The following is a 14,680-nucleotide window of genomic DNA, read 5'->3' on the forward strand; positions in this document are numbered from 1 at the left end:
GACAAAACAAAACAAGATGGGAAATATTATCGACATTACTTTGCACTTTTCACTGGCTGTCCCTCAGGTTGTGGCAGGAGGACACATATTTGGCTGCCAAAACTGCACATTTTGTCTTTTCACCCAATAAATATTAGATTTTTTTCTTCATCTTTTATAGTTTCAAATTCTTTGTATTGAATTATAATTTTGGGAAAGAAATATTCTCTTAGGTCTGAGTATTTGTCACAGTGTAATCTCCCCTGGAGCAGAGTGAGCACAGCCTGTCCTCTCTGGGCAGCCAGGTTTGTCTGTGACGACCAGTCCCTATAGCCAGACTGTACTTACTGAGTCTATACCTAATCAATGTTTTCCTCAGTTTTCTATCAGTCACAGTGGTCAGATAGTCTGCCACCATGTACTGTCTGTTTAGAGCCAAATAGCATTGAAGTTTACTTTGATTTTTTGTGGTGTCTTTCCAATAGCTGAAATATTTTTATTTTTGTTTTGTGATGATTTGGTTGGGCCAGATTTTCTGAGTGCTGTCCTGAGGCTCTATGGGGTTGGTTTGAGTTGGTGAACTGAGCCTCAGAACCAGCTGGCTGAGGGGACTCTTCTCTTTTTTCATCTCTTGACATTGTAGAGCTGTGTGATGGAATGTTTTGGGGTCACTAGTTTTTAGATGGTTGTAAAATTTGATGGCTCATTTTTCTATTAGAATGAGGAGGGGGTATTGGCCCAATTCTGCTCTACATGCGTTATTTTGAGTTTTTCTTTGCATGCAGTATTTCGATTGGATGTTTGTCCCATTTGGTAAATTCATAATTAGAGATTGGACCCCATACTTCACTGCCATATAGAGCAATTGGTTCTATAACTGATTGAACATTTTTGAGCCAGATTCTAATTGGAATTTCGATTTTGATGTTCCTTTTAATGGCATAGAATGCTCTTCTTGCTTTGTCTCTCAGCTCATTCACAGCCATGTGAAAGCTACCTGTGTTTCTGATATTTAGTCATAGATATGTGTAGTTTTGGGTGTGTTCTAATAAAACTGTGTCCAAATAGAATTTATATTTGTCATCCTTATTTCCAGACCTCTTTTGGAATATCATTATATTTGGGTTTTTCAGGTTAACGGTCAGAGCCCAGGTCTGACAGAACCTGTGAAGATGATTTAGGTGCTGCTGTAACCCCTCTTTAGTGGGAGACAGCAGCACCAGGTCATCTGCGTACAGTAGACACTTGATTTCAGTGTTGTGTAGGGTGATACCAGGTGCTGCCGATAGTGTTGGACTTATTGGGCAGCCCTGTTTCACTCCCCGTCCCTGAGAGAAGAAGTCTATTTGCTTGTTGCCAATTTTAACCGCACATTTGTTTTTAGTGTACATTGATTTAATAACATCATATGTTTACCCTCCAATACCACTTTCTATTAGTTTAAAAAAATAATTTTGTGCCAAATTGATTCAAATGCTTTCTTGAACTCTGCAAAACACGAGTAGATTTTGTCTTTGTTTTGGTTTACTTGTTTATCAATTAGAGTTTTGGAGGGTGTAAATGTGGTCTGTTGTATGCTAATTTTTTAGAAATCCAATCTGGCTTCTACTCAGGACGTTGTGTTCATCAAGGAAATGATGTAGTTTGCTATTTATAATACTGCAGAGAATTTTCCCCAAGTTGCTGTTAACGCAAATTCCTCTGTATTTATTTGGGTCAAATTTGTCTCCATTTTTACATTGGTGTGCTCAATCCCTGGTTCCACATATCGGGGAAAATACCTGCTGTGAGGATAATGTTGAAGAGTTTGAGTACAGCCAATTTTAATTTGTGGTCTGTATATTTGATCATTTCATTTAAAATACCATCAGCACCACAGGCCTTTTTTGGGGTTGGAGAGTGCATAGTTTTTCCAATAATTCTTCTTCTGTAATTGGGGTATCCACAGGATTCTGATAGTCTTTGACTGCTGATTCAAGGATTTGTCATTTTTCTTGTATATCTTTTTGTTCTGGGCTCTTTGTTATATTGCTGTAGAGGTTTGCAAAGTGATTTCTCCACATATCCCCATTTTGGATAGCCAATTCCTCATGAGGTTTGTTTAATTTATTCCAATTCTCCCAGAAGTGGTTTGATTCTATGGATTCCTCAGTTACAGCCAGCAGACTTCTAATGTGCTGTTCCTTTTTTGTTCTTAGGGTGTGTTTGTATTGCTTCAGTGTTTCGCCATATTGAAGGCGTATATTTTTGTTGTCTGGTTCTCTGGGTTTTTGATTAGATATATTTCTCAATGACTTTCTTAAATTTTTGCAATCAATATCAAACCATTTTTCATTATCTGTTATTTCTGGTTTGCTCTTATGCTTCTTTAGATTAGCCAAGGAGGCTAATTTGTCAAATATAAAGTTTATGTTCCAAACAGCCAAATTTACACCTTCATTGCTGAAGGACAATGTTAAGGCTAAAAAGTTGTCCAGGAGAGATTGTATTTTTTGGCTACTAATTGCTTTTTGGTAGATGTCTGTACTGTTTGCACTCCATCTATAGGCCTGTTTTGTACCATGTAATTTATTGGGCCGTGATGCTTCATGGTTGGGTTCTGCTCTTCTCAGATACACTGTGATTTTACTGTGGTCTGAGAGAGGAGTTAGTGGGCTGACTGTGAAGGCTCTGAGAGACTCTGGGTTTAGGTCGGTGAGGAAGTAGTCTACAGTGCTGCTGCCAAGGGATGAGCTGTAGGTTTACCTACCTAAAGAGTCCCCTCTCATCCTACCATTGACTATGTACAGACCCAGTGTTCGACAGAGCTTCACGAGCTGTACTCCGTTTTTGTTTTTCACTTTGTCATAGTTGTTTCTGTGGGGGTATGTGGGGAAGGAAAGGTTGTTGCTTCCTGGTAGATGTTTATCCCCACAACTGTTAATAGTGCCTTGTTCTTCTGCTGTTCTACCATTCAGGTCTCCACAGACCAGTACGTTGCCTTGGGCCTGAAAGTGACTCATTTCCCCCTCTAGAATGGAGAAACTCTCTTCATTGAAGTAGGGTGACTCTGAGGGGGGAATGTATGTGGCACAGAGGAAGACGTTTTTGTCTGTCAAGATAGTCTCCTTGTTGATTTTTAACCATATAATGAATTCTCCTGTTTTGATCAATTCGATTGAATGAATTAGTTCAGATTTATACCATATTAGCATTCCCCCTGAGTCTCTGCCCTGTTTGATTCCTTTTAGTTTAGTGGATGGTATGATTATCTCCCTATAACCTAGTGGACAGCCAGTGGAAACATCACCTCTGCACCATGTTTCCTGTAGTACTACAATATCAACATCATCAATTTCTTTCAGGAATTCTGGGTTTCTGCTCTTTAGTCCAAAAGCAGAGCACTTCGATCCTTGTAAATTCCAACATACCAACGTAAAAAGATTTCATAACTTTTTTTTCTCCCTTTACCTTCAAAATGAGATAAACACTCACAATCCAACAAGAACTATTAAAATAGGATTTTTCAATTAAAGTAAACTCTTATTATGCAAATGTAATTTGTTTATAATTTAAGATAGAATTTGTGTCATGCGACTTGGGTGGGTATAGTGTGAGGATGGTGGAGTTCTTGTGCTCATCTTACCATGACCCTCGGCCTATCACATGTGAGCATAGTAGACTCAGCATTTGTTTAATGTCACTCATTTGGTTGGTGGGGGCTGGGCCAGTTGCTCCTCTCACAACCTGTGCGTAGCTCTGCCTGCTGAGCTGTGGCTCCTCCAAGTGTGGGTCTGCGGTGGGGGGCAGGGGGGTGGGAGGCCTCGTCTGGGTGGCTCTGAAGCTGGGCTGGGGTGGTCTGTGCTGCGCTGGCTGTGGTGGGCATTGAGGTTGGTGGTGCTGTGGTTGTGGCTGGGGGTTCCAGGGTGCTGGTCCGGGGTGTTGTCTCTGTGATCTCAGAGGGGTGGAGATTGCTCCTCTGTTCCTGGGTGGAGAGGTCGGACTGCGGTTTAAAGCGATGTCCTTGAGAGTCTTGTACAGGGATGTCTCCCTGTACAGGTGAACATGGTCATAGAGACAGTCCAGATCGAGGGTGGGGACTGTCTCCCTGTACAGGTGAACATGGTCATAGAGACAGTCCAGATCGAGGGTGGGGACTGTCTCCCTGTACAGGTGAACATGGTCATAGAGACAGTCCAGATCGAGGGTGGGGACTGTCTCCCTGTACAGGTGAACATGGTCATAGAGACAGTCCAGATCGAGGGTGGGGACTGTCTCCCTGTACAGGTGAACATGGTCATAGAGACAGTCCAGATCGAGGGTGGGGACTGTCTCCCTGTACAAGTGAACATGGTCATAGAGACAGTCCAGATCGAGGGTGGGATGGTGGGCCAGGTGTACATTGGATCGCAGGGCACAGTCCTGGGATAGGCTGGCATTTATTCTTTGGATTGTGGCAGGGTGGAAGTCATTCCTCTGTAGAAGAGTTGACACCACGATTCTTGAGTTGGGGAAGATTGCGGAGGCCTTCTCAATCACTCCCCGTAGTGAAGTCGTCACCCTCTCCTGCTGAGCACGCAGGTCGTTGCTTCCGGTGTGTATGATTATGTGGCTTGGCGACCCGAGATGGGCCTTATCAAGCAGCTCCATGGCCCTCTGCGTTGTTGGGCACCACACCTTTCTCCTTTTGTGTCGAGGGAAAAGTTTATTCTCCTGAATAAACTTCCCATTTGAGTCCATCAACAGGACAATGTCAGCCAGTGTTTCTTCTGGACTGGAGGGGGCAGAGGGGGGGCTGGTGGGTGTTGGAGCTGGGGTGTGGCAGGTCTGTGCCGGTGCTGCTGTCAGTGGGAGGCTGTTCTGTGGGCTGGGGAGGAGGGGTGCAGCAGGCAGGGTTGGGGAAGCCTGGCTGGTTGAGCTGGGCTCCTCTGCTGTGTGAGGACGGGGCTGGGGAAGCCTGGCTGGTTGAGCTGGGCTCCTCTGCTGTGTGAGGGCAGGTCATAGAGTGGTGGTCTAGCTGCTCCTGCAGCCTGTCCTCTGTTCTCTTTCTCTCCTGCAGCTCCTCTCTTAGTGTGGTCAGATCGTTATTACTGTTCTGCCTGTCTTTTTGGAGCTCTCTCACCTCCTTTCTTAGATCAGCCAGCTCTCTATTGAGTCCGTCTCTCTCTTGCTGAACTTCTTTCAGCTGTGTTGCAAGGCTGCTGTCCTGCTCTGTCCTCACCTTGGTTAGGAGCTCCTCTAAGGTGTGGTTGTCAGGTTGCTGTTTGCTCACGCTCTCCCTCAGCAGGACCACCTCCACCTCCAGTTTGGTGAACTCATCCCTCATGGCAGCCATGGTGGTGAGGAGGGCCTGAGCCTGCTCTGCACTGAGGGGGTCGCTCTCCTCCTGGGGCGTGTCCTCCACTATGGTGGGAAGAGAGGTGCTGGATGTGCCTTTTTGGGTGGGGAGAGTAGAGGTGAGGGTGGTGCTGGTGGAGTTTGTCTTGTGGGAGTGTCCTCTCTCTCTGCTCTCTCCTTAATGGTCTGAAAGTCTGTTTCAAACAGCCTAATGTTACCTTGCACCATGACAGTCCCAGTCTTGAGGTTGATTGTTATCATGGTGCTGTCAGGGTCGTCTGTCTTTTTGACTTTCAGCTTCCACCCATTACAGATTCCCTCTTTCTTTATGGATGGGTAGTGAGAGCAGACTGCTGATCTCCATGCATTTGGCTGGTCAGTGAGGAAGATGAGATTACTCAAGTCATCGTTTTTGTAGAGGTCTGCAAAAAGGGTTTCTGGCCTCCCCTTTAGTAGTTTCTGTTTAAAAGCTTTCCTCGTTGTGTCATTTTTGGCCTCTTTATGGTAGAGAATGGATTCTGCGCTGAGGGGGAGTGGGGACATGGTGCCTGTGGGCTCTGCTACTGCTGCGCTGTTCTGCTGCCCCATTGGCATGGCAACCGATTTGTTCGTCTGCTGCTGTTGCTAGCTAGCGTTAATTTAGTTCAAAAACCAGCAAAAAGAGAGACAAATCCTCACACAAAAAAACAGAAGACATGTTTAAAGTTAGTCCGTGCTCCATTTTGGTTTACTCACTCAGTTTGGTCGTTTGATGTAGTTGTATTAACTCCCCTTGCTAGGTTTGTTCTAGCTCGTTTCTTCTGGCTAGCTTGTTAGTCTGCTGGCTAGGTCTTTGTTGTGTAGCTAGCTAGAGACAAAACTTCTTAACTTGAAACGCAAAGTTACTATTCTATTACTATTCTATTCTGAATGAATAGAGTTGTTGTTCATCACTTATTGTCTGGAATTCTTTTTCGATTAGAGTGTTTATCTCATTCTAAAAACAAAGAAATATGAAATATATCAGGAGCTCATGTTGAGCATGACTCTCATGTTGAGCATCTCTCATCACCTCTGTCTTTCTCTTGTTTTTCCTCTCTCCTCCTCTCTCTCTGTCTCTCTCTTGTCTTTTCCTCTCGCCTCCTCTCTCTCTGTCTCTCTCTTGTCTTTTCCTCTCTTCTCCTCTCTCTCTTGTCTTTTTATCTCTCCTCCTCTCTCTCTGTCTCTCTCTTCTTTTCCTCTCTCCTCCTCTCTCTGTCTCTCCTCAGTGTGGAGGTATGTTGGAGCCGGAGGAGGGTTCTTCTTCCTGCTGATCCAGCTCATGCTGCTGGTGGAATTTGCTCACAGATGGAACACTAACTGGTGAGAACAACAACAACACCAATACTTATAATAAAGTTATCTTTGTCCTGCTGCTTTATTTTATGTCTTCAGCCAAAACAGTCACACATAAATACAGAATTACATCATTACATAGGATAGACACACATCCTCCAAGCCTAAAGTACTTCAATATTTCTGTTATATAGAAGGGAATAATGTGTAGGGTTGTTGAGAAGGGAGAGAGGAAGGTGGCACCTAAGGAGGGAGAAACGGAGGACAGCGGGATGAAAATAGGATGGATCCCTGTGCTGTGTTGAAGGAAGGAGGACTAGAAAGAGGGAGGAATTAACCTTATGTAGGATTGCTTATTTTGGAGATGGAAGAGTATGAAGGAGGGAGAGAGAGAGAGGAGGGGAGGATGCCAGGATGGACTCCTGTGTAATGTTATTTACACAGGTGAGAGAGCGAGCGAGAAACAGAGGGGGAGAGAGAAAAACAGGGAGAGAGAGAAACAGAGGGAGAGAGAGAGACATAAACCGAGGGAGATAGAGAAACAGGAAGAGAAAGAAACCCAGGAAAGAGAGAGAAACAAAGGGAGAGAGAGAGAAAGAGGGAGATGGAGAGAGAGGAACCAAGGGAGAGAGAGAGAAACCGAGGGAGAGAGAGAGAGAGAGAAACAGAGGGAGATGGAGAGAGAGGAACCAAGGGAGAGAGAGAGGAACCAAGGGAGAGAGAGAGGAACCAAGGGAGAGAGAGAGAAACAGAGGGAGAGAGAGAGAAACAGAGGGAGAGCGAGAGAAACCGAGGGGGAGAGCGAGAGAAACCGAGGGAGAGACAGAGAAACCGAGGGAGAGAGAGAGAGAAACCGAGGGAGAGAGAGAGAGAAACCGAGGGAGAGAGAGAGAAACCGAGGGAGAGAGAGAGAAACCGAGGGAGAGAGAGAGAAACAGAGGGAGAGAGAGAAACACAGAGAGAGAGAGAGAAACACAGAGAGAGAGAGAGAGAGAAACACAGAGAGGGAGATAGAGGGAGAGACAGAGAAACAGAGAGAGAGAGAGAGAGAAACAGAGGGAGGGAGAGAGAGAGAAACAGAGGGAGGGAGAGAGAGAGAAACAGAGGGAGGGAGCGCGAGAGAAACAGAGGGAGATAGAGAGAGAGAGAAACAGAGGGAGAGAGAGAGAAACAGAGGGAGAGAGAGAGAAACAGAGGGAGAGAGAGAGAAACAGAGGGAGGGAGAGAGAAACAGAGGGAGAGACAGAGAGAGAGAAACAGAGGGAGGGAGAGAGAGAGAGAGAAACAGGGTGAGAGAGCTATTGTGTCTTGTTGTATACAGTACAAAGGAGGGTTTGGTCAGTGTCTTAAGTTGCAGACAGGATGCACATGACAACGGAGTGTATACCCACAGTTTCCTCTCCCCCTCTGAGACACACACACACACTCACAATAGAAATGAGGGTGGCAGGGGACCACTTTAGAGTCTGTTTGTCCATTTTTCACTGACTGGGAATATAAGGCAAGAGGTCACTGCAATTACCCTGCAGCTGTGTGACTGTGTGTGTGTGTGTGTGTGTGTGTGTGTGTGTGTGTGTGTGTGTGTGTGTGTGTGTGTGTGTGTGTCTGTGTATCTTAATGCTGAGCGATTAGTGCTTTTTGAGGGCGGTTCGGTTTTAGTTAAATTATTAAAAAAATAGTCACGTTTTCGATTTCAGTTTCGATTCTTTGGGTTGAATGCTGTAACAACACAGAATAAAACTATTAATACAATCCCATGATGGTCGTGACCGCTCATTACTGCTTATCGCTTATTAACCATCACTTATTCACTTTACATATTACATTTGTTTTATTTAAAGACTATTGTTTTATTCCAAGTCATCATCTCATCTCTATAGGGCTGCTGCATATGCTGTCTGACAAAATCCCTATTTTATAGATCTTCAAAGTAAATATGGCAGTCCTCTATGACTGCTGAATACCAACTATCAACTGTCTTTTCAAGTGGAGATGCACTACATGACCAAAACCATGTGGACCCCAGCTCGTTGAACATCTCATTCCAATATCATGGGCATTAATATGGAGTTGGTCCCCCCTTTGCTTCTATAACAGCCTCCACTCTTCTGGGAAAGCTTTCCACTAGATGTTGGAACATTGCTGCGGGGACTTGCTTCCATTCAGCCACAAGAGCATTTGTGAGGTCGGGCACTGATGTTGGGCGATCAGGCCTGGCTCGCAGTTGGCGTTCCAATTCATCCCAAAGTTGTTCGATGGGGTTGAGGTCAGGTCTCTGTGCAGGCCAGTCAAGTTCTTCCACACTGATCTTGACAAACCATTTCTGTATGGACCTCGCTTTGTGCACAGGGTATAGGGCCTTCCCTAAACCATTGCCACAAAGTTGGAAGCATTGGGGCAGGTAGTGTTCTCGGGGCAGGTAGTGGCATCCGCCAAAACCAGATTTGTCCGTCGGACTGCCTGATAGCGAAGCGTGATTCCATCACTCCAGAGTCCAATGGCGGCAAGCTTTACACCACTCCATGGTGATCTTAGTCTTGTGTTCGGCTGCTTGGCTATGGAAGCCAATTTCATGAAGCTTCCAACGAACAGTTATTGTGCTTACGTTGCTTCCAGAGGCAGTTTGGAACTCGGTAGTGGGTGTTGCATCCAAGGACAGACAAATTTTATGCGCTTCAGCACTCTGCGGTTCCGTTCTGTGAGCTTGTGTGGCCTACCACTTCGAGGCTAAGCCGTTGTTGTTCCTAGACATTTCCACTTCACAATAACAGCACTTACAGTTGACCGGGGCAGCTCTAGCAGGGTAGGCATTTTATGAACTGACTTGTGCCACAATGAAAGTCACTGAGCTCTTCAGTAAGGCCATTCTACTGCCAATGTTTGTCTATGGAGATTGCATGGCTGTGTGCTGACAGATTTTATACACCTGTCAGCAACAGGTGTGGCTGAAATGGCCGAATCCGCTAATTTTAAGGGGTGTCCACATACTTTTGTATATATATTGTACCTCACAAAGCAACGGCTGCTCTCTATATCCCCTCACGATTGAGTCTTCTTCTGCTTCTTCCGTAGCAGGCATAAAAGAAACACAGACCGGAAAAGTACATGTGCAATGGATTATGGTCATTGTAGTTAATTGCCACGTTTTATGAGCTAAACTTTGTCGAATATTTGCCTGTTGAAAACTACAACTCTACATTGCACAGTTCAGGCTGGCTCTGATTTATCTCTAAAGAAACTGAATGTGCACATTGAGCTCACAGAAAAAAACTGAAGCAAATGGAATTCAAGTAATTGAACCGACGGCAGTCAATTAGTTGTTTTAAAAATAAAATAACCGAAATGTCGGTTAATCTATCAGTACTAGTGCATCTGTGTGTATTTGTGTGTTTGTGTCTGTGTGTCGATGGGGTTGGGGAGCTCTGAGTAAAAGTAATCTGGATGTGGAAGTTTTGCCAACAACCCTAAACCTGTCTTGTTTAGGGTTGTTGGCAAGCCTCAGGAATAAAATATAACTATATCCCCCTCTCTCTTCCTCCCATTCTTCCCTCCATCTCTCTCTTCCTCCTATCCTTCCTTCCCTCCATCTCTCTCTTCATCCTATCCTTCCTTCCCTCTATCTCTCTCTTCCTCCTATCCTTCCCTCCATCTCTCTCTTCCTCCCATCCATCTCTCTCTTCCTCCCATCCTTCCATCCATCTCTCTCTTCCTCCCATCCGTCTATCTCTTCCTCCCATCCTTCCATCCATCTCTCTCTTCCTCCCATCCTTCCATCCATCTCTCTCTTCCTCCCATCCTTCCATCCATCTCTCTCTTCCTCCCATCCTTCCCTCCATCTCTCTCTTCCTCCCATCTCTCTCTTCCTCCCATCCTTCCCCCATCTCTCTCTTCCTCCTATCCTTCCCTCCATCTCTTCCTCCTATCCTTCCCTCCATCTCTCTCTTCATTTTATCCTTCCCTCCATCTCTCTCTTCCTCCTATCCTTCCCTCCATCTCTCTCTTCCTCCTATCCTTCTCTCCATCTCTCTCTTCCTCCTATCCTTCCTTCCATCTCTCTCTTCCTCCTATCCTTCCCTCCATCTCTCTCTTCCTCCCATCCTTCTCTCCATCTCCCTCTTCCTTCTATTCTTCCCTCCATCTCTCTTCCTCCTATCCATCTCTCTCTTCCTCCTATCATTTTCTCTCTTCCTCCTATCCTTCCCTCCATCTCTCTCTTCCTCCTATTCTTCCCTCCATCTCTCTCTTCCTCCTATCCTTCCCTCCATCTCTCTCTTCCTCCTATCCTTCCCTCCATCTCTCTCTTCCTCCTATTTTCCCTCCATCTCTCTCTTCCTCCTATCCTTCCCTCCATCTCTCTCTTCCTCCTATCCTTCCCTCCATCTCTCTCTTCCTCCCATCCATCTCTCTTCCTCCCATCCTTCCCTCCATCTCTCTTCCTCCCATCCTTAGGAGTTCAGGTGTGAACGACAACCGTCTGTGGTATGGAGCACTGGCCATGGTCACCTTGATGCTGTTCAGTATGGCAGTAGGAGCTGTGGTGTTCATGGCTCTGTTCTACACACACTCTCAGGCTTGTCTGCTCAACAAGGTGTTCCTGGGGGTCAACAGCAGCCTCTGTCTCATAGTCACCCTGCTGGCTATATCGCCCTTCATACAGAGACGTTAGTATAGGCTATACAAACACTGGAACACACACACACACACACACACACACACACACACACACACACACACACACACACACACACACACACACACTTTAACAGTCCTTCTGTTCTCCCTCCAGTCCAGCCTAAGTCAGGCCTGCTCCAGCCAGGAGTGATCAGTGTGTACGTCATGTACCTCACCTTCTCAGCCTTCTCCAGCAAGCCCAAAGAGAGTAAGTAGACTGGAGGCTCAATGATGGAGCTCCAGTGTTTCATTGCCTATCTGATTGACCTATTAACAGGTTTTATGTGTTTGCATGTTGTTAAATTTCACGTAAAATTCAAAATGCACTTGCACATCTTTCTTGCAGGTGCATAGTAACAATTGAATAACATGAAAGTAAAGAGAAACCCTTTAAAGTATCACTTGTCTTTATTAAACTTACGAATCAGCCTCAAGGCCTTCGTCAGAGCTTTTTGTTAAATTGTACCTAAAATGCCTCCATTTAAACTGTGTTCTGGTCCGATGTGCCCTTGCAGCTCTCCAGTACTAACAAACTTAAATATTATCCTCCTCTTTTTCCTGTTTTCTCTCATTCTTCCTCCTCTCCTTTTCTCTCTCTCTCTCTCTCTGTTTCTGTTTAGTGTTGGAGGTTATTGGGGTGAATACGACAGTTTGTGTGTTTCCCTTCAACTCTGGATCAGAGAGCGACAAGAGGATTGTATCAATAGTGGGAACTGTCATCATGTTCGGCTGTGTGCTCTACTCCTGGTAAGACACACAGTTATGTTATGGCCTGGTACTGAGCCTGGTACTGACCCTGGGCCTGTTACTGAGCCTGGTACTGACCCTGAGCCTGGGCCTGTTACTAAGCCTGGGCCTGGTACTGACCCTGGGCCTGTTACTGAGCCTGGTACTGGGCCTCGTACTGGGCCTGGTACTGAGCCTGGTACTGACCCTGGGCCTGTTACTGAGCCTGGTACTGACCCTGAGCCTGGGCCTGTTACTGAGCCTGGGCCTGGTACTGACCCTGGGCCTGTTACTGAGCCTGGTACTGGGCCTGGTACTGGGCCTGGTACTGACCCTGGGCCAGGTACTGAGCCTGGTACTGACCCTGAGCCTGGTACTGAGCCTGGAACTGACACTGAGCCTGGGCCTGAGCCTGGTACTGACCCTGAGCCTGGAACTGAGCCTGGTACTGTCCCTGGGCCTGAGAGAACAAACAGATAAGGATGCTCAACCTCTGTGACTCCTGATCCCAGCTTGGGGGATATAATGAGGGCTTAGAGCTTGAGTCTTTGGAGAATGTTTCTGTCTACTCTTGTGTGCACACTGTCTGTGATAAACCTTAAACATACCACTGTGGTTCCCCTTATCTTTTGAATTCAGCATTTCCACACCTGAACAACCTAAAATTCCCAACGACACACACGTGTTGCTGTCACCTATCCTGTGTTTTTAGATCAGTGCAGAGAGGATAGGGGCTGTGCTCTTTAGACTATTAGAATGCTTCCAGGTTAGAGATCTGTAGCTGCAGTGAGGTCATGTCTTATTGGCTTGAGCAGATGTGAAAGTGTTTTTGATTGGCTGGTGCTGTTCAGAGGGTGTGTGTGATTGGCTGGATCTGTAGTGCCTGTCCACATGTGGTTCACATTAAGCTCAGACATATCTCCTGTGGTCGTCTCTGTAAAAGACTTGAGCTATTCTCAACCACAAATTACTGGGAAAATGTCTTCTGTCATTCCTGTGCATGTGTTTCAAGTTTTATTAGTCATATGTAGTGGTATACACAGTTCTACGGAATGCTTACTGGTGTGTGTGTTTGTGTGTGTAGTTTGACGTCCACCACCAGACGAAGCTCTGCAGCACTGCGTGTGTGTAGGAACAGCATGCCTGAGACTGAGGTAAGAAGACCTACTCTCTCTCTCTCAGACACACACACAAGCTTAGTGTGTGTGTACGTGTGTGTTTAGTGAAATGGGGATGTATAGTTGATTGGTTGGTACATTCCTGTTGTACTAACTCCCCTCTCTTCTTCAGAGAGCTCGCTGCTGTTTCTGCTTTGGAGATGACACAGGTAAATACCCACATATTCTCTCTCCCTCCCACTGTTCTCTTTCTATCATCTCCCTACTGCAACACCAGCAGAAAGAGGCAGTGTTCTTGTATGTTCTCTCATACACATATTAACAGTAAAGATGCAGGAACAGCATTGGTCAGTAACCAGAGATGATGTCAGTGTTACCAGGAGGGGACTATGGTGGTGTGGAGCTAGACCAATCAGATGGTAGCAGTAGACTTGAGAGAAGGCTGCATCTGCCTTCTGGTGGGAGATAGCAGCACTGCAGCCAGGGAAAGCACAGCACGTCATTTCATTTAGGAATTTATTACACAGAGAAAACATATTTTAAATAAGCAGATGTACAGTTTAGAACATTACAATGAATTAAGAAAACAGGAGCCCTTCTCAGGAAGCCTACTGATTTTCAGGGAGTTTCCTGTCCGGAAAAGGGGAGGGAGAGACATATAGTGTAGACCCGGAAAATGGAAAGAAATCAGGAATATTAAATGGTGAGAGTGTTATTAGGTAGAAAATGTTCTGTCCATCATACATGTTGTGTTATGTATATGTTGCTGCGATGATGTAAGGTTGTAATAATGTTGCTGTGATGTTGTGGTTGTGTTGTCCAGATGACTATGATGAGGAGAAGACTGGAGGAGGCCAAAATGTTCTGTATGATGAGAGAGGGGGAACCATCTACAGCTACACCTACTTCCACTTTGTCTTCTTCCTGGGTTCACTGTATGTCATGATGACCGTCACCAACTGGTTCCAGTAAGTAGGAGAGTTACTGAGGAAACTTTACATTAGGTTCCAGTAAGTAGAAGAGTTACTGGGGAAACGTTACATTAGGTTCCAGTAAGTAGGAGAGTTACTGGGGAAACTTTACACTAGGTTCCAGTAAGTAAAAGAGTTACTGAGGAAACTTTACATTAGGTTCCAGTAAGTAGGAGAGTTACTGGGGAAACTTTACACTAGGTTCCAGTAAGTAAAAGAGTTACTGAGGAAACTTTACATTAGGTTCCAGTAAGTAGGAGAGTTACTGAGTAAACGTTACATTAGGTTCCAGTAAGTAGAAGAGTTACTGGGGAAACTTTACACTAGGTTCCAGTAAGTAGAAGAGTTACTGGGGAAACTTTACATTAGGTTCCAGTAAGTAGAAGAGTTACTGGGGAAACTTTACACTAGGTTCCAGTAAGTAGGAGAGTTACTGGGGAAACTTTACACTAGGTTCCAGTAAGTAGGAGAGTTACTGGGGAAACTTTACACTAGGTTCCAGTAAGTAGAAGAGTTACTGGGGAAACTTTACACTAGGTTCCAGTAAGTAGGAGAGTTACTGGGGAAACTTTACACTAGGTTCCA

General features: G+C 45.4%; 1 protein-coding gene across 1 annotated transcript in view; it reads left to right on the top strand.

Annotated features, from left to right (window-relative positions):
- LOC110536155 (serine incorporator 5) overlaps nucleotides 1–14,680 on the top strand; it is a 48,539-nt gene that overhangs the window by 31,168 nt on the left and 2,691 nt on the right. The window contains exons 5-11 of the mRNA XM_036936027.1: nucleotides 6,543–6,636; nucleotides 11,059–11,270; nucleotides 11,396–11,488; nucleotides 11,901–12,027; nucleotides 13,091–13,160; nucleotides 13,297–13,333; nucleotides 13,948–14,092. Coding sequence (XP_036791922.1) covers nucleotides 6,543–6,636; nucleotides 11,059–11,270; nucleotides 11,396–11,488; nucleotides 11,901–12,027; nucleotides 13,091–13,160; nucleotides 13,297–13,333; nucleotides 13,948–14,092 — 778 coding nt within the window. The remainder of the gene's footprint in view (nucleotides 1–6,542; nucleotides 6,637–11,058; nucleotides 11,271–11,395; nucleotides 11,489–11,900; nucleotides 12,028–13,090; nucleotides 13,161–13,296; nucleotides 13,334–13,947; nucleotides 14,093–14,680) is intronic.

The sequence above is a fragment of the Oncorhynchus mykiss genome, chromosome 11, assembly GCF_013265735.2.
Source record: "Oncorhynchus mykiss isolate Arlee chromosome 11, USDA_OmykA_1.1, whole genome shotgun sequence".
Lineage (NCBI taxonomy): Eukaryota > Metazoa > Chordata > Actinopteri > Salmoniformes > Salmonidae > Oncorhynchus > Oncorhynchus mykiss.